Source organism: Cryptomeria japonica, chromosome 4 (genome assembly GCF_030272615.1).
Source record: "Cryptomeria japonica chromosome 4, Sugi_1.0, whole genome shotgun sequence".
Classification (NCBI taxonomy): domain Eukaryota; kingdom Viridiplantae; phylum Streptophyta; class Pinopsida; order Cupressales; family Cupressaceae; genus Cryptomeria; species Cryptomeria japonica.
Genome location: NC_081408.1, coordinates 762324318 through 762350791, shown reverse-complemented (window position 1 = coordinate 762350791; position 26474 = coordinate 762324318). Strand labels below are relative to the sequence as shown.

The 26474-nt window shown below is 39.2% G+C and overlaps 1 protein-coding gene across 1 annotated transcript; it reads right to left on the bottom strand.

Moving 5' to 3' along the window:
• Positions 1 to 16198: 16198 nt before the first annotated feature.
• On the bottom strand, positions 16199 to 18822 carry LOC131061643 (uncharacterized). Its single transcript, XM_059219487.1, has 2 exons — positions 18659 to 18822; positions 16199 to 16544 (listed from the first exon to the last, which is right to left on the bottom strand). Exons 1-2 carry the CDS (start codon positions 18820 to 18822, stop codon positions 16199 to 16201), a joined length of 510 nt encoding a protein of 169 aa, XP_059075470.1.
• Positions 18823 to 26474: the final 7652 nt, after the last annotated feature.

Genomic DNA, 26474 nt, shown 5'->3' with positions numbered 1-26474 from the left:
GGAACACTTGCACTTCGAACTTTAAAGTCCGACATGTAAGTGAGGTCAAACCCCCTATAGTTCGGGTTTTAAAGTCCAAACTGTAGGCTAAAACAAACTGCAGTTCAGACTTTAATACCTGAACTGCAATCTGAGACCACATGCAGTTCAGAATTTAAAATCCGAACTGCAGGCAAAGACCTCCTACAGTTCAGACTTTAAAGTCCAAACTGCAAGCAAAGAAGCCTGCAAATACACACTGGACTTTAAAGTCTGAAATGTATTTGGCCAAGAGAATCCTGCAGTTCGGACTTTAAAGTCCATACTGCAAGAAAAACTGCAATCTTAAGAAACAAGGAAAACAATCAAAATGAAAAGAAAAGAACGAAATGAACTAATTGACCAAGTCGATTAAGCTCTCCCAGAGACCATAAGGTATGAAATGGACCAATTTCATAGGGTTGCCTCATGATTTTGGCCATGCTAAAATCGAGGACAACAAACAGTATGAGAAGAAAGCATGATGGGTTACTAATTTCCATATGCGGTGAAGAATGGATGATGCAGAATGACTTGTGATCTATTTGGGATTGTTTAATTCTATGCAAAGTGTTTGAACGGTCAGGATTGGACTGCCTGTAATTGTAAACCTAAAATGTTTAGGGTTAAGGGTTTATGCTACCGACCTAATTGGTGTCTATAAGGTCGATGATGGTTGTTATTTTTTGTGTTGGAAAATGTTGTGTTTGTATCTGAGTGATGAGATACTTGCGAGACCAGTGAGTGGAAAACCATAGAGTGTGATTGCAGAGTAGAGGAGCTAAAAAGGATTTGCCTTAGCATGTAGTGTTGTTATCAGATAAGAGCTTTACCTGTTGTCTTTTAACCATTTCAACAATAGGAAAATCCCTTTACCGAGTAGCTTTAACAGGCTTATTGTAAATCCTCTAACCAAGTGACTCAAGATCATTGAGTTCTTCAAATCCTCTAGCGAGGTAACCTTTAAGAGGGTATATAACCATCCCTTAACTGGGTGATCTTTAACAAGATCTATTCCTAACATAACCTTATTGTAAAGTCTTTAACCAGACTAGGTTCCTAATAGAGCGAGCTTCAAAAGAGTTCAAAAACAAGCTTGTGGGTATTCATCCCCACCGAGGTTTTTCTCATTTGGGTTTCCAAGTGAAAAAACTATGTTTCATGAGTTGTGCATTTTTCATGTGATGATTGAGTATTCTTTGTTTAGGTGAATATGCATGCAAAGCTAATGGTTATGGTATTACTGATACAACACATGCATAAGTATATTGGTGAAGTAGTTATCAAGTATTGAATTTTATTTGAAGTATTTAATTTTACTGGTTTAGTTGTTTGAAGTCTTACTGTGTTTAACCAGTATTACCATGGTTAAGTTCATTGATGAAGACAATTGGTTAGCATTGTTTTAACTTGATAAGTTGTTGAGAAGTTTTTGTATGTACTGATTGACCCCCCCCCCTCTTAGTACCAATTAGGGTATTTGTTGTTCATCATTATTCATCAATTGGTATCAGAGCAACTCCAGGTCCTTGATGATATAAGCTTAACCGCTTGAGGTAAAAGATCTTTCTTTAATGATGAAGAGGCGACGTCCTAAGTTCAATAGAGATAACTTCAAAATATGGAAGGACAGAATGAAGATTTATATCAAGACTTTAGGTGCTCAACATTGGAGCTATTTTGAGAATGCCTATGTAATCCCCATTGGCACTCTAACCGATAATCAGAAAAGAGAGTTTCAAGAAAATGGGCAAGTCATGGAAGCCCTTATTAGCAGCCTATCCGATATTGAGTTCATTGATGTACAAGATAAGGAAAATCTTAAGGATGTATGAGACACTCTGAAAACCATTTAAGGTGGTGATGAGCATATCAAGCAAGCTAAGGAAGAGAGCCTTAGAGGAAAATTTGAAGACATGAGGATGGTTGAAGGGGAGACCATTCAGCAATATGGCATAAGGATTAAGATTGTGGTTGGAGATATCAAGAGCACTGCTGGAACAATTGATGATGCCACTATTTTTAGTAAAGTTTTGAGATCATTGTTACCGGTCTATGCAATCAGAGTTGTTGTTATTCAAGAGCTAAGGTCTATCAACAAAATAAAGGTATCCTTAGACTCTATCATAGCAAAGTTGACTGCATATGAGTTGAATATCTATGATGGCAGTGTTCAAGAGACTGAGTCGGCCTTTAGAGCATCTGTTACACCAACCAGAAAAGGAAAAGAAGTAAGTACTAGTTATGAATCCATGCAATGCATAGGTATTGATGATGAAGACACTCTGATGGATTTTGGAGCTCTTCTTGCCAAGAAACTTCCAAAAGGCACCGGAAAATATAGGACATATAGCTGTTAAATTACCTAACAATGACAATAAGGATAAGCCAGAGAGGTTTAGAAAGTATAAAGGAAGAATTAGAAGAAATTGTCTTGTTGCAGTGGATGAAGGTGTTACTGATGAAGAATCTGAGGATGAAGAGAATGAAGACATAGTGTTTGTAGTTGTAAAGGAAGAAGTGTCTGATAAGAAAGCCCTTGTCTCTCACATTGACAACTCTAATGAGTGGATTATTGATAGTGGGTGCTCTCACCACATGACTAGTGATTGGAGAAAGTTTCTATCTCTAGAAGAATATGATGGAGGTGTTGTTAGGTTTGGCAAGATGCACCATGCTTGGTAAAAGGTAAAAGATCCATCTCACTGAATGGAAAGAGCAGTGCGGATAATGTCTACTAGGTAGAAAATCTTAAGAATAACCTTTTGAGTGTTGCTCAGCTAAATGACAAAGGACTCATTCTGGAGTTCAAAGGTGGAGTCTACAGTATAATTGGAAAGAGTGGTAAACTTATTGCCACCGGTAAGCAGAGTAGAGGTGATTTGTTTCAGTTGAATGCCAAGATTAGTCAGTGTTTGTTGGCAAAGTTTGATGATAGTTGGATATGGCATAGGAGACTTTCTCTTATGAATTTTGATAATATTGTAAAAGCCTATAAGATCAAGGCAGTAAGAGGATTGCCTTTGCTGAACAAACCAGAGAATGCTTTATGCAGAGAATGTCAAATTGGGAAGATGTCTTCCTCAACTTTGAAAGGTAAGTCTTTTTCAGCAGAAAACTTACTTGATCTTGTACACATCGATCTGTGTGGTCCTATGAAAACTAGAAGTGGGGAAAAAAATTAGATAAAGACAAGTATATGCCCCTTGTGTTTTCCCCCAATGAGGTGGGGAAAACAAGAAAGAAAATGAGCCAAGTTTGTCTGAAAATGATCAAGAAAAATTTCAGGCAAAACTTAGGCTATATACTCAAAAGAGGGCCCCGGGAAGGGTCAATTTCACTATTCACCATGAGCATATGAGTTGAGATTTGTATAGAGTTTGAGTGAAACTTCCATGCAAATGTGATCACAGGGTGAGCAAGATCAAGGAGCTTCAGACTGCAGTGGCACGAAGCAATGAACTTGAGCAAGTAGACCTTGAACCATACTTGTATGCTTGAGTTTATGAATTTTTTTAGCATTAATATTTTTAACTCTACGTAGGCATCCAAGGATGCGTTCAAGTCTTGGCATTGTGCATTCATCTAGGACACACGTTTAAGTGTGGTATCCACATGTTGGTCCCTTTTGGACACTATCATCCATGAGATGTGCTAGTGTCTCAGGGACACGTTGGCATCTAGATCATAGGCTAATGAAATTTTTTATGTAATTGTGAAGACCTTGCCCAAGATGCGGGAGCATACATCAAGACATTTGCTTCAAGCATTGCGAGATCGGGTGGAGGAGTTGTCAACTACAAATAGACAGCTACTCTGGAGAGTGGGACTATGGTAGAATTTTCGCCTACAAGAGTTCCAATTCCACGCACCAATTTTGTGAGCCCTCATGGAGAGGTGGGAAACAAATACCATGTCATTCCATCTTCCCACAGGGGAGATAACTGTTACTTTGATCAATGTCTACCATATCCTTCGACTACCTATCCAAAGGTAGAGAGTATCTCTTTCCATTCTGTCAAGAGTAGAGTTAGGGAGATAGCAAGAGTGGGTCCTTGGTTGTAGAGTCAATGATACCGGGCATGTCTACTTGTGAGCATTGAGCCAAGTTGAGTTCTGATTCTCCTAGTTTGATGCATTATGATAGCAAGTTTGGCACATCGGGTGTTGACCAATGGCCGTAGATTAGAGATGATAGTCAGATTTGTGCTTCTAATCCAAGAGATGGAGGAGCACTAGAGAATGCTCACACATTTGTATTACGATCTCTACCACTATGTTCACCATGAGTATCAGAGTCAAACAACATGCACCCTGGTGCAAGTTCTGATGTTTGAACACATCACATGTATGCAATCGGTAGGTTTTCCAGTGTTGATGCCTCTAGACATGTCAAGGGTGCACAACTACCCATTATGGCGTGGTGAGTGGTAGACCAAGGACCTGACCTACCAGAGGGTCACCATCGACCAACTTGGGATCAATGACATCATCTGGAATCCATTCTATGACATGGGGGTCTAGACCAAAGACCTATTATTGGTGACGCTCTATTACTGGTGATGGTGCATGCAGTAGTTCAAGTAGGTGCAAACCATCCCACTTGTTGCACCTACATACGTTTGTTCAGCTAGGAGCATGATGCGGCCATAGGACCTTCCTTTCCCCATGCTTGGAGATGTTCAACATATCTCTGAGGGCAATGATAATGATGACATCACACCTGAGCTAGACATTGATGATGTCAGAGTCACCCACGACTTTGTGGATTGGTGGGGCATAGTAGGGCCTGCCTCGATCTTCCTACCAAATGCAATAGGAGGAGACAGTGATGACCAGTCCTCCTCAAGTAATGAGGATGAAAGGCTAACACAAAGACAATGAGTGGGGAGCTCAAGCCTAGAGAAAGCAATGCCTCTAGTGAGAGGACTCCCATAATTGCCCATTGCACCACCATCTACACCACCAGTGTGGGCATCAACACTAGCAGCCACTGCGGAGGGATCTGCTAGCAGGGTGCCTCCATAGGATCTAGACTGGCAAAAGGTCTATCCTCATATGCATTAAGATTTCAATTATCTAGCGTCATAAAGTATACACCCTTGCTAGGGTGGTACAATTATACGCTTAGTTTAGCACCCGCCTTAGTGTGTTTGCATCTTGCATTGTAAATTCCCTTTAAGAATTTAATTAATTAATTTAATTTAATCTAAATTCATATTTCATCACTTCATACATCATAAAATTGGGCCATTTAGCCTAAGTGTGCCCCTTTTTATTTTATTCCTCCAATAAATCATAAATTCTAATTATGTCTTATTTTGACCTTTAAGGCCCGATTTCGCATGTCAAAACATATCAAAATCATTTGTAACATTGGGATTCACTCTAATATCATCATATCTAATGGCCTTGAAAATTTTATTTTGGACCAGGTGCAAGTTGCACCCGGTCCCCGACATTTTTCTCAAAATTTTGGGAGCATAATTTTATGATATTATAATGCTTAACCCAAAGAAATTGGTGGGAAATTAAAACCCTAGGTCAAACTAAAGACTAAATTAAGATCTAGGATTTCATACATAGAGCTCTCTTTCTTCATTCGAAGGCATCTATCTATCTAAGAGATAAAAGAGCTAGCGATCACAAGGAGCTTTCTATGTAGTGAAAGAGAAGCTTATGTGGAGTCTTCAACAACATTCATCAATATTCATCAAGAATTCATCAAGTACTCATCATCAATTAGGAGCCTTGAAGACATTGAAGAATAATAGAAGATCAAGTGTCTTGTATCTCTCCCTTGGGGATTGGTATGGTTTCATGTTATTTTCATGTCTTTGTATGAGCTTCTTTACACTCATTTTCAGATTTAGATCCATCATTTAGATCATTTAGCACATTTTATTTTGAGAATTCTCATTTACATTTACATTTACATGCATTTAAGGTTTACTCTCCAAAGCGTAGGGTAGCTCTATTGTCTTATCTCTCATTTTAGGGTCTTGCACACACACAAGATTCCTCCACACACTATTTTACTATACAAATTGGCTATTTGTTGAGGTTAAAATCACCAAAATAGAGGTTTGAATAAGGAAAAAACCCATATAGCCACCCAAAACCTTATTTTCAGCTACAGGTGCAGGTATAGGTACCCATAAGACTTTCAAGACCACTGAAAGGCACAAGGACTGCCTTGAGGCCTCAGATCTATCCCAAAATCATTAGGGATAGGGGCATGGAACCCTAGTCCTTCCTAGGATAAGGTGTGGTGCCTTGTTCCCCCCAGTTCCAGGTGATTTTTAGAAGAGTGGAAGCTCAGAACATCAAATGTGCAAGCCTTCAGTTGCAGCTTACTGTCAAACAAAATAGGACCAAGGCATGGCACCTCTGTCCAGGTCAGTTTAGCTCAGTTTTTACCACCAGGTACACATTCAAATTCCTCCCCCTTCTCTACTTTTTGTATCTCAGTTTCAGATCTACAATTTTTTACAACTTCAGTTCATATATGCTTCATTGTTCATTGCCTAGTCTAGTTGATCAATCACACCCTATTTTTTACATCTTCTCTTTATACACAACAAGAGGAATAGAAACCCCCATGTATGGTGAAAAGTGAATAATGGAATAAATAATATTGAAAGACTAAATGAATTCAACCACAAAACCCTAGCCTAACAACAACAAAGATCCACCATAACATATAAAGATTAGCTAAGACAATGCAAATCAACAAAATCAAAAATATTATACCATCACATGTCCACTAGGGTTTGAATCTTCATTCTTCCTATCTCCATTGATCTTGCTTGATATATTTGCTCTCAGAATTTGTGTGTGCACAAGAGCTCAACAAAGAATGGAAATGTGGTTGATAGCTTGATCACAAAAAGGCTTGATTGCATAAGATTGATTAGAATGCTTAGGAGGTTAGAATGTGTAGGAGGGTTGATAATGAAAGAAGCATCCTCTTATATAGAAGACACTTTAGTAAATGGAGGGATAAGATTAAGAGGTGTAAAAGATAAATGGTCGACTAGGATTAAAGGGTAGGTAGAGAAAATAAGAAAACAATGAGAGGGTAGGTAGTGTAGGAATTAAGAAATGAATGACATGTGTCATGGGTAGAAAACACTAATGAATTAATTAAATAAATAAAGATTTATTTAATTAATAGAAGAAGTTGGATCAATTAAATAAATAAAAGTATTTATTAAATTTAGGAAAAAAGATAATTTAAATAAATAAATGTATTTATTTAAATGAGGAAAAAGGCTAGAAGAGGATAAATGAATTAATTAAATAAAGATTAATTTAATTAATAGAAGAATTAGGCTAAAATAATTAAATAAATAAAAATATTTATTTAATTAGAAAGGATAATTTTGGGTGTCTACATTTTGCCCCTCTTTGAGACAATGCAGCTTATCGTGTTGGCTCAAAGAAGATAAGATAAACTGATACAAAGTTTCCCCGTGACGGGAATGATATGCCCCCTCGAGAGATTGGATGAAAATGTTTGAAAAGATCGCAGACAATCTCTCGATAAGAAAGAAAGGCTAGAAAGGACTGACAAGATAGGATAGAGTGACAGAGTCACGGGATAAAGAAGGCTGACTCAAGAGAATAGGGCTAGGGTAGTCTATAAGATAGACTACAAGGGAAAACATCCTCATTGTCATTCACACATCTAAGAGATCAGAGTGCGGAGAGAGCAGAGAGAAGTCAGCAGCGATGGCATTGGTGCATAGATTTGATCGTGTTTGTCGATATCAGAGGCCAGCAGATGCAGGAGAGCCAGTGAGTACCACAAAACCTCCATGTACCTTGGTGCATTAATTGTTGTCATAAATGCATGTTAGGTAGGTCAATAAATGCACATTAGGTAGGTCAAAGAAACTTGTCAAGTGGGTCAAAAGAAGGTAAGGCGTGTCTGCGTTGGTGCCAAGTGCATCTCGGTAGGTTAGGCACGTCTGTGTCGAATTCAAACATGTCTATGGTTGGAAAAGCATTTATGTCAAATGCAAGCACGTTTGTGAAATGCAAGTGTGTCTACGCAAGGCAAGCACGTCTATGCAGAATAGAGATACGTCTATGTGTTTCAGGCATGTCTGTGAAATGTGTGAACGTTTGTGTAGTATTCAAGTACGTGTGTGTCATGAATGAGCATTTATGTCTTCAAGGTCAAATCGGCAATTCTGTGATAAACATACGATGTCGATTGGATAAGTTACTAAGAGGATACACTCAAACAGGTCCTGTAGAGAAGACTAGGATAACAGATAGGGCTAGGATTGACAATCTGTGATAGAACATACGTTTCCAATCAAGAAACTACTCAAGAGGATACACTCAAGCAGAGGCCCTAAGATAGGATAGAGCAAGGCACTTTGTGATGAATGGGAAGTACCAAAGAAATTGGCAATAATGTGATAGAACATACGTTGCCAATTGGATAAGGTGGAAATTGACAATTTTGTGATAGAACATACATTGTCAATTGTATAAGCTACTCAAGAGGATACACTCAAGTAGGTGCCCTAGGAGATGGGATAAAAGCAGCACTTTGTGATGAACAGCGAGTAATACTAGGATAGAGTGCCATATGATAGATATAAGCACTTCGTGATGAACAGAGAGTACTACTAGGATTGACACAGTTGATTTTCTTGACTGCAGGAGGACCTACCTATGCTAGAGTCATGGGAGAGATTCCCTTCAACTCAGGGATTACGATTAGAGTTGACATTTGAGGATAGAGCATAAATTGAGGCCATGGGCTTGTGATATATTATGAATATGCCTGAGTTTTGGGTGAACATGGGGTTGCTGACTGTATTAGTTGAGAAATGGCACTCAAAGACATGTACATTTCATTTGCTAATGGGTGAGATGACAGTCACTTTAGAGGATGTGTACAAGATACTGCAGATACCAATCAATGGGGAGTTGGTTTTGTATGATCGAGAGGGAGATCAGAGGCATTGAAATGAGTGTTCCACGATCCAAGACTAGAGATAAGGGCAGGACATGTGGCTTGGGACACCATGACAGTGGCAGGATTAGCTCTATCGGCGGTGCTAGCAAGAGTTATCAGTGGGTTCCTTTGTCCAAATAGGGTGACACGAGGGTTGGTTGTGGGATGGGGGAGGACTCTAGAGACATTGGTGATGGAGCACACCAGGTTTGCATGGGGGTCGTGTCTGCTAGAACAACTTGTATTATGAGTTGCATCAGTTTGTGTAGCATGGATCGGCGAGATTGGGGTGCAGAGTGACATTACTACAGGTATGGGCATATGAGAATCTTCCAGTTACATGGCTGATACATTTTAGAGGCAGGGGACATGGGCACAGTTATGTACATTTGTATGATATTATTACTTCTCAACCATGGATTGGGAGGGTAGAGTATTAGCATTGATTTATTGATGAGGTAGACATTGTGATATGGAGGCCTTATCAAGATTGTGAGGAGTGGGAGGATGACACAGTGGAGTTGCCATACGTGTTCACGAGTAGGTATCTAATCGGGAGGATACCATATGTTATTGAGTGGTAGTTGATTGATAGAGTATGCAGTCAGTTTGGAAGGATACAGTGGATGCCATGTGGCTCAGGGACGTATGCACGAACAGTGGGAGATCAGGCACATTTAGGTATGTTACTTTCTTATAATTAGGCAGTGACACAAATGTTGGAGATGGTTCCTATGCCTTAATATATTTGGGCAGATGTGGAGGATGCATGGATGGATGTAGAGTACAATGCATATTGGGAAGAGCATCTCTTTTCATGGCTGATTAATCCAAGGGAGCCGCTAGAGGGTGATGGTGGAGATGATAGTCGGGATGGTGGAGGCAAAGGCAGACGGTGGAGGCGAGGGGCAGTGGTAGAGAGGAGGGTGGCTCAGAGGAGAGATGGCAGAGAGGAGACACAAGATCATGTAGTCAAGGGTAGAGATGGATTACCTTTACAGGTGCTAGCAGCACAGGTTCCCAGATAGGTACAGGGATAGGGACAGCCACAAGAGCAGCCACAAGGACAAGGGGGGGAGGGAGGAGAGGAGGAGGATGAGATACTATCCTTGAGAGAGATTTGACAGGGATAGGAAGATGAGATTTGGGATCTAGAGAGGGATGGGGATAGGCTCAAGAGATAACTGAGGGACATTGAGCAAGAGAGAGAGAGATCAGGCTATTCAACGCTACACGAAGGTTGAGGCAACACTGAGGGAAGGCAGGCAAGTAGCAGAGGACATTGTGGCTGGATACGCCTATGTTCTACGAGTAGGGAAGGAGGTATCCTACTGGAGAGACTTGTATTATGGAGTTGTGCCACCAAATCAGTGGGCTAGGAGCTTCTGGAGACCATCGTAGACTACGACGACCACTGGAGGGATAGACGGGAGACAGGCGTCTAGTGGTGGGGTCATGGGTCCTTCACCACCACTAGATGGAGGGGGCAGGAGATATGATCCTAAGGTGGGGACTTCTAGGGATCAGACTCTGTCAAAGTCGGTTGGCTCTGAGGGACGGATTTCATCATAGCCATAGAGGGCTCCCTATGTATCAATTTTTGTACCAGTTTTGTATGACGATGTAGACACCTTCGGGTGATTGTGTATCCATATGTATTTTGACATTATTGTATCATGACACTTATTATTTTGATATATATGAGATGATTCATCCTTGCGGCAGCTATATGCATGTGTACCTATGTGATGTTGCTTCTATGTGATGCTTAGATATGGATGCAAATATGGACATGATGAAATGCAATATTTTTTTCTTTTATGTTTTTATATGTTATGCAAAAGCAAATGTGAATGTATGAAATACATATGAATATGATGAGAATGTAAAATGTGCTAACATGTATTGTGTACAGGATATGGAGTAATTGTGATATCTATATGTATGCATGAAATACTAATATGTGGTAATCCAGATGTAGACTACATGCAGTGCAAATAATTTTAGTGTCATTATACTCAATCATGCGATAGAGGGCTATGTGGACTTAAGAAGGACGATGGAGGTCAATCAAGAAAGGGGGGTGGAAGGTATAAGATATGGAAGTGAAAGAGATTCTTGTGATTTATCATCATTTAGCTTTATTATGGAAAATAGGCTATGACAATCTAGATATAGGTTCGACCTAGAAATTCATTGTACCCGTTTGCATGGAGATCAGATAGTCACAAACAAGGAATGCCCTAGTTCACACTAGACTCATAGTGTCCTCATATCCTTGGACAAGTCATAGCATCACTAAGAGACAATCCACAGATAGCAAAACAAAAAGAGGTGAATCATATCCCATCCTTGCCTTTCTAGTCAAATACATCCTAGAGATAGAATCTCTAGTCAGAGACATCCCGGAAAAGCTAAAAGACATGTCACCAAAAAGATAAATTTGAAAGAAAACCAAGACTTGACACCAACATCCACTGTAGTCCTCAAGTTTAGTGTGTCTTGTCATTTGTATAAGTCTATTTGATTGTGGTCACAATGTTTTTATTCACAAAAGGATAGATATCACTGAACCATTATGTTGTCTAAATCTATTGAAAGATTTGATTTGTTAAAGCCCATTGTTGTTGTGTCTCATCTAAAACTGATTGAATCCATGAAACTGATACTTTATTGCAAAGAAGAATGGAACTTTATTGCGGATTGGAAATGCAAGTGTTGCTTTATTGTGGATTGTGCGCGGATAGACTGAAGAAAACTGGAATAAGTTGTACTCCTTGGAACATGTGATGCTCTTAGTTCCACACCCATCACTAGACTTAAGATTTGCCGTAGCCATAGATAGGAGCTGATTTATTATGGATGGAAAGGGGTGAAAAGGAAGGATTATTATGAATGGCTAACCAATCTTAGGAAGATCAATAACAAGCCATGATGAGAATGGGTAAGTTTATTATGGATGGATAGGATGTGAGTGTGTGCAAAGTAAAAGGATGAGATTGAATCCTAAAGGAGGGAGGAGCAATGTCTCTACACATGGCGTCGATAACCTAGTTTTCACCATGGTACTTGCCCAGGGCACCACCGAAGTGGTTTTCACCGTTGGACGAATTTATTTCTCTTTAATTTTTTCGATTTTAAATTTATTTTTATTTTATTTTTTTGTGTGTCACAAGGCGCCTATTTTCCAGGTTTTCACCAAGTAACGATTTTTTTATTTTTATGATTTTTTTGTATTTTTGATATTTTTTTATTGTTTTGTATTTTTATTTTTTTTGTATTTTTGAATTAGGATGTTCTAAAGAGCTGTGTGTAAAACCCCCGAAGGTGCATTCTATTGGTAGAATCCTCCAAAGGTTCTCCCTCTGGTGTTGAAAGTTGATATGCACCTGATCCATAGACTATGGTGACGACATAGGGACCAAGCCAATTTGGTTTGAATTCGCCCTTTTTTCCTCTGTCTTGCTGATTTTTAGGATTTTCCTTGAGAACTAAGTCACCCACCTCAAGTGTACGAGGCTTAACCTTAGGATTGTAGCTACATTGTTCCTTGAATGAATGGTGTGTAGCTCAAGTGATTGTCTTCCTTGATAAAGGAACTGAGATAGAATTACTAATGTGTGGACTACGTTTTCCCATATGGGTGTCACCTAAAGAAGTTTGGGCATCCTTGATAACAAATTCCTTCAAGGAAGTTCCATTAAAGGTTCATGATGTATCACTAGAAGTGAAAGGATGTATGGAACAAGTGGATGAGTGATGAAGGCTTATGATTGTGAAAAAAAAGTGAAAGTATCATGACATGATGGAGACTTCAGATCAAAAAGTATTCTTTTTGACTTGAAATTTTATAACTTTTGCCCCCAATTATTTTGATATTAGGGGAGATCATCTCTTTCTCTTTTTTCTTCATAGGATTTTTATCCTTGACTTTAATTTTTACAGAGTCCAATAGCTTTTGATTTTGATTTGGACTAAAGGAGTTTTCTTTATTTTTTACTTTTGGATTTTTCTTTTCAAAGCTTGATTTTTGATCCCCAATGAGTAAGGGTTTTTGTAAATCTTGTTGATCCAAGTCTAGGAGAGGAGTGGAAATGGAATGAGTGGATGAAATGGTAAGGCTATATGAGTTATAAAGAGGTTTGGTGATATGCTCAATATATTCTTTGCTAGAACCACTCTTAAGACTATTGATATCAAGATCTACTTGCGCCACTAGAGGAGATTTACTTTCAGATTTAGTAGCCACAACACTAGGTGGTTCACACCCAATTCCTTAATATTGCAAATTGTTTGTAGGTTGTTCTTGTCGACTAAATACCTTAGAGATAGTGGGAGTTGATCAACATGAAAGATATACTCACCACATCCCATGTCTTTAATCTTGAACTTTTCTTTGATCTCTTCTTGTTTTGATGTAGAAGCTTTCAAGGATTATGGATCAACATATATTAATGAAGGAACATCCTCTCAATTGACTAGGATTGTTATTTTTGATCTAGGTCGTAGATTGTTGCAATATATGAATGGGTTCGGATTAGCTTTGACGATCACTTCAACTCCATGTTGTGGGAACTTGATACATCGATGATATGTTGAGGGAACAACTCTCATTTCATTAATTCATGGGCATCCCAAGATTATGTTGTATGTGAGATCTAGATTAAGCACTTGAAAAACCACATCCTTCATGACTAGCCTAGCTCTAAGAGGTAAGGCGGTTGTGCCCTTAGATGAACGCTCTTTGTCATCATATGCCTTGATGGTAGTTTTGTTTGTATCATTCACAATTTTTTTAGAATATCCCAATTGCTTAAGAGTATTCAATGTACATATATTGAGACCAGCTCCTCCTTCTATCGGGACTCATTTTGTTTGATGTTTGTGTAGGAAGGATTCAATGTGTAAAGTTGCATTATGTGGTTGGCTTATGGAGGCATCATCAGCTTCGGTGAATGTAAGAGAATGTGGAATAGAAAGGTATCCCACCATGGCTTGAAATTGGTCGACGTTCATATTAGTGGGTACAGAGGTTTCTCTTAGGAGTTTGTTAAGTATGGCTTTATGCGAAGGAGAGATACACAACAGTTCTAGGATTGAGATAAGTGCGGGTTTCTTCCCTAATTGTTCTCCTAAGTCATACTTAGGTTTGGTCGATGAGGAAATGGTGGTTTTGTTAGATACTTGGTTAATCCCAAAGACACTGAGAGGGGGGTGAATCAGTGTCTGACCAGTAGATGAAAGATTTAAACTTATTTGCCACTTTATAACTCAAATGAATATACCGGTAAACAAATAATAATGCAATAAACATAAACAAAAGAATTAGCATCAATGCACACCTTAACACATATATTTTTGGCAATGAAACCCGATAGGGGAAAAACCTCGGTGGGATTTGTGACCCACAATATTTATTCATTGGCCAATATGAATAAATATTACTCAGTACAATAGGGGCTTGCACATGCAGGAAGGCCAACTGCCTAGAGCTCACTGCTCAACAACAAAAATGGATTCCCACTAACTACAATTGGATGGTTAAATCCAATAACAATGTACTGCTTCAAAATAGCATCTGTAATGCTGGATTCAGTACCAGTTTAAGCTTTGTCTGATACCTTTCCGGTAAATGATTCTTCTTGCACATAATAGTATTTGATCTCAAAATAAATACATCAAAGTGCATAAACAACTATCAAGTATCATATCCTATAACATCTCATATACCGATTAAATGCATATTCCTACATAAATTTCTTACTTCCTTACATTACAAATGACCTACAAGACCTCATACATATATGAGTCTTTACAATACATCATGTCGAATATACAAATATAAATTACATTACAATTCATATAAACAATATTATTTTCAAGTCGTCTTAGACTGTCGGTATGATCTTTTACCAGTGTAAACTGGATGCTGGTGTAAACTGGATACCGGTGCCGGTAAGTGAATTATGTTGTCGGTATAACCTATGAACCATGTTTGAACCTTGTTTCCAGTTAGTTTCCAGTTATTGCCAGTTGTTTCCATCAATGACAACATCAACCATTCTCATTTGAGTGTATAATGCCAACAGGTTTTAGTTGGAGCACCGTACAAGGTGACCTTACCTCGACAAGTTGTGACATTACATTCAGAGGTAGATTCAGAAGAAGATCCAATGCCTTTTAGGACTGTTAGAGTATTCAGGTATTTACTTGATTAATTAAACAATATTTGTTTAATTATTTAAGTTCCCTTTATCTCTTTTACACTTAAGCTAACTTTAGGTGTATAATAATTAATTATTTTATTAATTATTATGTGCAAGCCTAGGGTTTTTCCTTTTAGGGTTTCTTGACCTATTAAAGGTTGAGTTCTTTCTTTTCATTGTAAGAATCACAATACATATTTTTGTGAATATTGAGCTCTCTCCTTTTTTTGAGCATATTCTCTGTGTATTTGTTTTTCTGTATTTTCTTCCTTGCTTCTCCTTGTAACAGGTTTTTCAGCTTGCAGAGATTATTTGGGCTCCTGTGGTGTTGTATTTTCTCAACTCCTATATGGTATCAGAGCTTCAGATCTGCAGCTACCTGTTCTTATTTTGAGAATTTTTGGCTTTGGAAGCAAATCTGGGGTTTCAGAATTTTTTTATGCACCTAGGGTTTGACCATTTTTCTAAGCACTTTGGGCCTAAACGGACCTCACCATCGTGCTCAGAAGGCCCAAAAACTCATATGGTCATATAAAATTCGACCTATTTTGGTTCCTGAGCCTCTGGGAGTATTTTTTTCTCAGATCCATGTTGTATGGCCCTAGCACGCATTTCAAGAAAAAAAATTTCAAAAAAAATATATATTTTGCCTTTTTATGGCATGCAGGCCGGAGTTTTGCTTTTTTGTTAAAAAAAAAATTCAAAAAATCAAAAAAAGCAAAATAGGGTTTCAAAAAAAATTTTGAGCAAAATTTTGGGGGGGGGTCCCACGGTACGCAGGGTACCATGGGGCCCCTGCGTTGTTACAGGCCCCTGCGTTGTTGCAGGCCCTGCAGATGGAGGTACGGCGCCGTCGTCATCAACTCAGGCTACACGTTGCCATCTCTGACCCCCTGCCGGCTCCCGGCCCCTGCCGCCGGTGTTTTCTTTCTCACCGGCCTAACCCTCCCCAGCCTCCAGCTTCCCCGGCCCCCTGTCGGCCTCGGCCCCTAGCCCCCTACCAGCGCCGGCCTCCGGCCTCCTGCCAGTCCCCGACCCCCATCGGCCCCAGCCTCCGACCCCTACCGCTCGTGCTCCTCCCGACTCTGCCACCATTGCAGCCCCCGCCACCACCACGTCGCTCTACTCCCCGGCTGTGCTCAGCGTCGATTGCCGCCTGCTCCCCGACCGCCACCCGCAGCGCCCTCCGCTCCCCGCGCCGCTCAGCTCCCCTATCGCGCTTAGCCCCAGCTGCCTCCTGCAGCCCGCTACCCCAGCGACCGCCGGCCCCCCCGGTGTTTTTTTCCAGCCGACCACCGCCCAGCCACCAGGGCGCCACCAGGCTGCCACCGGAGCACCACCCACTGGCCACCGAACCACCAAACAGCCACCAGACCTCCTTTTTGGCCTTTTTCAGGGGGGGTTTGGTTTTTTGGCTCTATCTTGGGCATATGGAGTCATTTTTTCAAAAATGAATAGGCGTCAGAAAGTTGGTTCCAAGCCCGACCTCTTCGTGTTGGTAATTTTTTCCAATTTTTCTATTTGACTATGTTTTTTTCTAGTCAAAGTGAGGTCTAGTTTTTGCACTCCATGAGCCATAGAATGAGCATCCAACCTTCATTTTTCGAAAAATTTATATTTTCGGAAAGCATGTGTTGTGTACTTTCCAGCCATCTAAGTTTTATTTCCAGATTCTGCTCCATGCATATTTTATTCAGTTTTTTGCTTTTCAGCACTCTGGTGGATATCGTGGTTGTTTCAGGTCGTGGGATCTCTTCTCTGAGTAGGATGTCTCTATTTTGGTTCACGTTTCTTTTTCCAATCTTCTTATCATTGTAGCTTGTATTTATGCAAATGCACTGAGATAAAGTGTCATCATGCATTGTTTACTTGGAATCTTGCATATCTTGTGTCTTGTTGTACATGCACTATTGATCAAGTGCCATGAGGGGGTTGATGTTTGCCTGTTGTTTGCCATCTTCCTTTGTCCAGTGAGTGTTCCTTTCACGACATTCGTCTCATGATGTGTGTCAAGTGAGTGTTCCTTCCACAACACCATGTACTTTCTCTGCACCTTCGATGTTCCTGGTTCTTCGTCATGCAGTTCTTGTTGGTCATTCTTTTCAATGTACCTATCCCTCTCCCTTTTCAGCATTATGGGGAGGTTTGTCCTGTTGGTTCTAATGCTTCCATGGTTCGATTGATCAGCTCTTCAGAATTTGGTGTCTCATGCCATCTATATCTTCGAGTTTAGTTGTTTGCCTTTGTTCGCCATCTGATTCGAGTAGTGTCATTTGAGGGCACTCATGCAGATTACAGTCTTCTCTACCTGGTCATGTTCTATTTCAGTGGAGGTTCTCCAAATCAGCAGTTATTTTTCGACAGAGTTTGTAGGTTCTTCATGCTTCAGTGATATTCTTTTCCATCTCTTTTTGGAGTAGAGTTTTGTTCCCACGTGGTTTTCTCTATTTCTCCAGTTCATAGAGATTTCATTGTATTTGGGTACCTAATCAGGCCTTGTTGTCGGGACTCATCTTTCATGCTTTCAGTAGTTGTTCTAGGTTTTAGCTTCTCCCTAAGTCTAGCTTAAGGGGGTGTTAGAGTATTCGAGTATTTACTTGATTAATTAAACAATATTTGTTTAATTATTTAAGTTCCCTTTATCTCTTTTACACTTAAGCTAATTTTAGGTGCATAATAATTAATTCTTTTATTAATTATTATGTGCAAGCCTAGGGTTTTCCCTTTTAGGGTTTCTTGACCTATTAAAGGTTGAGTTCTTTCTTTTCATTGTAAGAATCACATTACATATTTTTGTGAATATTGAGCTCTCTCATTTTTTTGAGCATATTCTCTGTGTATTTGTTTTTCTCTATTTGTTTCCTTGCTTCTCCTTGTAATAGGTTTTTCAGCTTGCAGAGATTATTTGGGCTCCTGTGGTGTTGTATTTTCTCAACTCCTATATAGTATCAGAGCTTCAGATCTGCAGCTACTTGTTTTGAGAATTTTTGGCTTTGGAAGCAGATCTGGGGTTTCAGAATTTTTTTTATGCACCTAGGGTTTGACCTTTTTCTGAGCACTTTGGGCCTAAACGGACCTCACCATCATGCTCAGAAGGCCCAAAAACCCCTATGGTCATATAAATATAGCCTATTTTGGTTCTTGAGCCTCTGGGAGTATTTTTTCTCAGATCCATGTCGTACGGCCCCGGCACACATTTCAAAAAAAATTCAAAAAAAAAATATTTTGCCTTTTTACGGCATGCAGGCCGAAATTTTGCTTTTTTGTTAAAAAAAATTTGAAAAATCAAAAAAAGCAAAATAGGGTTTCAAAAAAAAATTTGAGCAATTTTTTTGTGGGGGGTTCCCATGGTACGCAGGGTACCACGGGGCCCCTGCAAATGGAGGTACGATGTCGTCGCCATTAGCTTGGGCTCCACACTACCGTCTTCAGCCCCTTGCCGGCTCCCAGCCCCTACCGCTGACATTTTCTTTCTCGCCAACCCGACCCTCCCTGGCCTCCAGCCTCCTCGGCCCCCGGCCCCCTGCCAATGCCGGCCTCTGACCTCCTACTGGTCCCTGACCCTCGCCGGCCCCAACCTCCGACCCCTGCCACCCATGCTCCTCCCGGCTCCACCGCCATTGCAGCCCCCACCACCACCGTGTCGCTCTGCTCCCCGGCCGCACTCAGCCCCGGCTGCTACCTGCTCCCCGGCCGCCACCCGCAGCGCCTTCCACTCCCCGCGTCGCTCAGCTCCCCGGCCGCTCTCAGCCCTGGCCGTCGCCTACTCCCCAGCTGCCTCCTGCAGCCCGCTACCCCAGCGGCCCCCATGGTGTTTTTTTTCAGCCGACCACCGCCCAGCCACCAGGCCGCCACCGGAGCACCACCCACTGGCCACCAGACCTCCTTTTTGGCCTTTTTCAAGGGGGGGGTTTGGTTTTTTGGCTCTATCTTGGGCATACGGAGCCATTTTTTCAAAAACGAATAGGCGTCAGAAAGTTAGTTCCAAGCCCGACCTCTTGGTGTTGGTAATTTTTTCCAATTTTGTTGTTTGAATGTGTTTTTTTCTAGTCAAAGTGAGGTCTAGTTTTTGCACTCCAGGAGCCATAGAATGAGCATCCAACCTCCATTTTTTGAAAAATTTATATTTTCGGAAAGCGTGTGTTGTGTGCTTTCCATCCATTTGAGTTTTATTTCCATATTCTTCTCCATGAATGTTTTATTCAGTTTTTTGCTTTTCAGCACTCTGGTGGATATCGTGGTTGTTTCAGGTCCTAAGATCTCTTCTCTTAGTAGGATGTCTCTATTTTGGTTCATGTTTCTTTTTCCAGTCTTCTTATCATTGTAGCTTGTATTTATGCAAATGCACTAAGATAAAGTGCCATCATGCATTGTTTATTTGGAATCTTGCATATTTTGTGTCTTGTTGTCCATGCACTATTGATCAAGTGTCGTGAGGGGGTTGATGTTTGCTTGTTGTTTGCCATCTTCCTTTGTCCAGTGAGTGTTCCTTCCATGACATGTACATTGATACATTACATTGGCATCATACATATATATATGAGATTCAGCATTGTGATCTTGTCTTGTGTCATTATGGATGGATGTACTTTTTTTCTTTATATACTCATTATGTATGCTCATGTGATGTATGATTTAGATTAGGTGTACACCATGATTTAATTTACATATTGTTGATTATGTGCATGATTAAATTCCATCATGATCATTGTATAGATTTGTTTGAGATATAGATAGAACATGTATACACCTACACAAACTCATTCAGACACATATATGAATAGTCACTTCATAAAATGGAGATAGACATCATGTTGATGAAGATATATCATGACATGACTAGCATAGAAATATAAGCATCATGCACATGATCCACAATTTTTCTTCTATGCGTAATATTTATGTAGGTGGGAAGCATTGACAAGTTCCTTGAGAGGCATATTATCCATATGAGATAAACCGTAAGTACCTGAACCATAGACGGAGGTGACAATGTATGGACTCAACCAATTCAGGAAAAACTTCCATTTTTGATCAAGTGGCGCATTGACATTTCTCTGATTTTCACAAAGAACCAAGACACCTATCTTAAAGGTTCAAGGTAGCACACTTTGGTTATACTATTTAGACAAAGACTTTTAATAAGCTTGGAGATGTTGAAGGGCCTTTAAACGACGCTCATCTAAAAACTCAAGTTGATTAAGACAAAGGTATGATAATAATCATCATCAATAAGCCCTTTTAGGGAAATGTGCAACAATGAAATCTCCAACTCAAGAGGCATGATAGCATCAGCGCCATACATGAGATTGTAGGGTGTTGTTCCTGTATTAATACGAACACTCATGCAATAGGCCCACAATGCATATACCAACTAAGTATGCCAATATTTTCCATGTTTATTAATGGTCTTACATAGAATCTTCTCAATAGTCTTGTTAGATGCTTTCGCTTGAATGTTAGATTGAGGGTAATAAGGTGTAGAAAAATGATGTTGAATGTGAAACTTCTCAAGAAATTGTTCGACCTCTCTGTTCTTAAATGGTGTGCCATTATTAGAAACAAGGGTAGCAAGTAAGATAAATGAGAAATGATGTTATCAATAATGAAACCACAAATCATATCAATAGTGGTGGATCTCAATGGTATAGCCTTGACTCACTTTGTGAAATAATCGGTAGCAGTGATAATGAAGGTATGATCTTTAGAGGAAGGAGGAGATATCTTGCTAATGATATCCAACCCCCATGTATGAAAAGGCCATGGAGAATATTGAGTTCAAAGCTCCTATGCAAGGCCTCAAATCAAGTTACTATGTCATTGACATTGGGAGAATTTGTTGACAAAGGAAAAGGAATCTTGTTCCATTGTTTGCCAGTAATACCCCATGTGGATTATTTTGTGGACCAAAGATTTACCCCCAAAATGCCCACCTCTAGAGCCTAAATGAGTTTCCTGGAGAGAAAGGGGTATCTCAACTTTTTTGAAACAACATAAAAGGAGAAAATTATAAGAATTTGGATAAAGTACATTGGATAAGAGGATATAGTGAGTGGAAAGTTTTTAAATCCGCACACGCGATTTCTTTATAGTGTCGACAAGAAAACTTCTGGTTTTAATATAATTATAAATGTGCATGAACCACTCTTCTGAATCAATATGAGTGCACATGAAATTATTAAATTGAGATTGATCAGTAATAGCTAGAGAGCAGAGGATTTGTACCACAAAGTGATACTCATCCTGACCAAAGTTTAGGCCTACAAGGGAGGCAGCGCTTGCCATTGCATCCACATGACGATTTTATCTTCGTGAAATACTATTGATTGTATAAGTAGTGAAATATTTTAGTATGATCATAACTAAATCCCTATACTGAGATAAATTCAACTGCTTAATATGATATGCACCTGTAACCTAATTTACAATGAGCTCAGAATCTCCATGGATGCACATATGCTTCACATACATGGCGATCATGAAACTCAGCCTAGCAATTAAGGCTTCATACTTGGTGATATTATTAGTGAAATAAAATTCCAAATGGAATGAAAGAGGGTATGTTTTTCCGTAAGGTGAGACCAATACCAAACCCACTCCTAAACCACTATATCATCTTGATCCGTCAAAACACATATCCCATATGAGTTCTTCACCAGTGGTAAATACATCTTCATCAAGGAAAAGATGTAAGGTAGGAAAAGATTTTTCAGATGGGGCATCAGCCAACTGATTAGCAATGACCTTCACTTTAATTGACTTCTAAGTTATGAACTTCAGGGAAAACTCAGAGAGCATCATCACCCACTTAGCCAACCATCCTAAAAGATTGGACTTTGAGAAGAGATGCTTAAGGATATTGTTTTTGGCAATAACTCATGTTTATGCATGGAAGATGTAATGCCTTGATTTTTGTGTTGCAAAGACGAGGGCTAAACATTGTGTCTCTACATAAAAGTGTCAAGTTTCATATTCTATCTTCCTATGAATAATGTAATAGACTATTATCTCCTATCCTTCATCATCATGTTGAGCTAATAAAGTTGCTAGAGAGTGAGGCGAGGTAGACATTTACAAAATGAAAGGTCTATCGAACATGGCTAGCATTAAGATAGGAGGATTAGCCAAGTAAATCTTAATAGAATCAAAATATTCCTTACATTCCTCATTCCATTTAAAATGAACATCTTTCTTCAAAAATTGTGTGAAAGGAAGGGTACGATCAACCAATTGTGTCACAAATCTGTGAATGGCCTAAATTTTCCCTTGCAAACTACAAAGCTAGGAGATGTTTCTAGGTGGAGGCATGTTCACGATTGCATCGATTTTATCAATATCAATCTTGATTTCTTGACGAGAGATAATGAATCCCAAAATCTTCCTGACATCCACACCGAAGACACATTTAAGGGGATTTAGTCTCATCTTGTATAATTGAAGCCTTTCAAAGACAAATCAAAGATTTACAATGTGTTTTGGATGAGAAAGAGATTTTACCAAGATGTCATCGACATAATCTTCCAAGATTTAATTAATGAAATCATGAAATATCAATGTCATAGCTCGTTGATAGGTTGCTCCTGAATTCTTCAACCCAAACGACATGACAACATAGAAATTGGTTCCCCAAGGAGTCATGAAGGCAGTTTTATACTGATCTTCTAGATTAATATGAATCTGATTGTATCCTAGGAAACCATCCATGAAAAAGAGCAAAGCATAACTCATAGTTGAATCCACAATAATGTTAATGTTTGAGAGAAAAAATTCATCTTTAAGAGAAGCTTTATTCAAATCCCAAAATTCAATGCAACAGCAAATTCTACCATCAGGTTTGCTAATTGGGAAAATGTTCGAGATCCAAGGTGAATAGTCAATGGGATAGATAAAACCAACTTTTAACAGTTTTTTTATCTCGGTCTTGACTAATAAAGCCACCTTGGGATTTATCTTTTGAATCTTTTGCTTCACAGGTTTAACATTAGGACTAAGTACAATATTATGTACCACAATTGATTCATCAATGCCTAGAATTTCCTCATAAGATGAAGCAAAGATGTCAAGGAATTGATGTAGAAGATCATAATATTCTTTGAATTCTTCAAAAGATAAACACTTCTTGACCTTGATGACCTTATCAGGATATTTATCACTCATAATGACATCATTAGTTTCTCCATTAAAGAGCACACTACAATATTCTAGATGAGATGTGGGTACATAATTTTTGTTATAAGATAAAGGTGCCCCCTACTCAATGGATTCCCCAAAATACACTTGGGTATTTAAACAATAAGGGAATCAACGTTTATGATGATAAGAGGGCAAATCATCATAGTCACCTATAAATTCTTTTAAGGTTTCTTCCAAAGGAAAAAGGTCCAAGGGAACCTCACTAGATGGTGCAGTGTTCTCAATAAGTTTTGGATGAACAAGCTTAAGAGGAAGAGGATCAATAGAAACCATGCTAAAATTTAACCATGGCTTAGACCTTTGACCCGTATGGCGATATCTTAGTCCAGTGTAGTGGTGACGAGGTTAGGCTTCCAAAGAAATTTGAATAGCTTGTTCATTAGGTGCACAACCTTTTCCATCATAACCGAGTTGTGATACAAGCTTATATATAGGACCATAAATATCATGCAACTCCTTAAAGGAAGGAGGATTCATTTAGAAAAGATGATCAAAATGATAAGCATCACTTGGCTTTATAAATGCATAATCATCCTTTGTAGCCGAAGTGAATGAAATCTTTGAAAACTTCAGGTGGACAGGATCAACTTTGTATTCACCGACATGAGAATTAGTAAAGTCTAAAGAACCCCAATCATCACCCAAAAATGCACTAACCTTGGATGGAGAAGATGATTTTTATAAGGAGTAGACTCCAAGGCTTGTACCTCAGGGAGATCTACTTTCGGGGAGTCTCCTTTCAAAGAATCTTTCTCCCTAGGTAGTTTTTCCTTCACATAGTCTTGCTTCCTAGAAATTTCCTCCTTCAGGACTCCTTCACTCTTCTGCTTCTTTTTAGGGGATGAAACAAAGATAGGAGTCGTCATTGAAGAGGACAAGGTAGGTATATAAATCTAAAAAGAAGGCCCAACCAAGGCTTGACCAACTACGCATGAATATTCAGCGAATCTACACGAATATGATCCATCAACGCATTCACATTCGCTAGTCTCGCAAAAGAGGCCAATAAAATCTTTTTGCAAAGCCCCTTGCAACATACCTTGATACATCAAAGTAGTATGAAGAAAATCCCATAGTGAGATCTTAGCAAGAGTAACCTTAAGTTGCTTGATAAGATGATAATCACTAGTTTTCTTATCTGTTGGTAAAGATGCTTGAGGAAGACTAGGCTGAGAAGGTGGTAAAGAAACTTGTGATTGATCAAGAGTTTTCTTATTCCTTTGAGTATTATAGGTATGAGAAATGGTGTTGTAAGATGCCTATTTAGATTGCATAAACCTTGTGTATAAATCAAAAGTTTCTCCTTTCAAAGGTTTTCATTAATGGTTTTAACTTTCTTTAGAGGAATTGTTGCGGTCACATGAATGTAAGGTTTTTTTGGCTTTTGAGGGGCCGCAGAAACAACAATAACATTCACAAACTTGTTATTTTCAAATGAGGATGTCATGGAGGATGACACTTCTTTTACATCTCTTTTGGAAAGAGGTTCTTCTAAGAAGTCATCCAAAACTTCATCCAACATATCGAAATCATCTTTAGAGAATGTCTTGTCAAAAGCATCAAACTCTAAGAGAAAGAGATCCAACATTAGGCATTCACATAGGGTTCACCAAAATGTAGAGGAGAGGATTTGACACCTCTAAGATGATAAATCTCAAAGGACAATTTGATCCATCGCTACCTCACTCAAACTGGGGCTAAGGGTGACCCAAGGGATAAAAACTGTACTAAAAGAGAAATGAATCAAACTATTTAACACGCAGAGATGATGAAACATAGAAATCTAAATTAACAAGGAGGTGTAGGACTGAAAATAAGTTATACAAGAGAGCCAAGAATGTCCTTGGTTTTGGACACCAACACGGCATGTTGTCATATGTACTATCAGAAAACACAAAATCTCATGTACAACTTACAGTTAACCTATTTGGCCACACAAAACTTGTTCGCCACCTAGAAACATGGAGAATAGGGGAAATGTTGGGGTTGTATAGGGGTCTACCTCAGTCAAACCCCCGCTTTGGTGTTTTAACCTCCACAAACAATGAAATAGATAGATTGGATAAAAGATAGTAGATAAACATGCAAATAAGAAACTATACTCAGCTTAATGGAAGCAAACCCCTATTGCAAGAAGATAAAATGATGTATTGATAAACTAAATGCACCTAGATGATAGATATACTTAGAGATATGATAGATAAATTGCATTCAATGATAAAAGATAGATAAATGATAAAGATAAGACAAGGTGTGTAGCCTAACCCCCCTTTTTGAGATATGAGTGTAATGAAGATCAAGGTATGTGTTTGTTGCAAGATAATTGCAAGAGTGTCATAGATAGAAGTTTCTTGATAGTGCTTTTAGAGCCTTCAAATGAGCATTGAGCGAGAGAACTTTAGAGAGCCAAAGAGTAGAGAGGTATAAGAAGAATAAGTCCAAAAGAGAGAGCCAAGAAGCCAAAAGCCAACCCTTAAAAATAAGAAAAGAAGGGCTTTTAAAGTTGGGAAGAGGTGCGGACAACCATTATAATTGGAAGCAAGGCACAGGACACGCGTTAGAAGGCGCATGGCCAGCTGCAGGGCAAAAGATTCTATGGAATTATCAGGAAGTTAGTGTGGCATGCAAATGTTTTCGTGGTGCGTTGTTGTCTTCTCTAAGATAGGCCCAAATGGGGTTTTAAGGAAAATGAGGGCACTTTGTCTTTGGGGCCCATGATGTCAAAATGATGAGATTTTGATCATGGGCCTTTCATTAATGCATCAGGCGACATGCATGAGTGTCATAAATTCACTAGGCACAATCTAGGACACTACATTAGTAAAAACACTATGACGCTTTTTGACCCCAAAAAAGTAAAAAGAAAAGATGCATTTGATAGTAAAAACCTCTCTGAGGTGCTAGAGGATGGAAGGTTTGACACCCTCCATATGACATCATATCAAGAGAAGTCATCTATGTTGATTGAAGAGACCATAGAAACAAATATTGTGACGAGAGAAGTATCACATACATTTTCCTTATACAATCATTTGTTGGAATGATGTTGGCATAGATGATATTGTTAGCATAACTGAAGA

Bases quoted from the DNA above. Each gene is read 5' to 3' on its own strand.
- LOC131061643 (XM_059219487.1), bottom strand. From the start codon at position 18,822: ATGGCGGTGGAGCCGGGAGGAGCATGGGTGGCAGGGGTCGGAGGTTGG. The intron at 16,545-18,658 runs GTAGGGGCTGGG...TTCGGTGGCCAG, and splicing joins CGAGAAAGAAAATGTCAGCG to TGGGTGGTGCTCCGGTGGCA.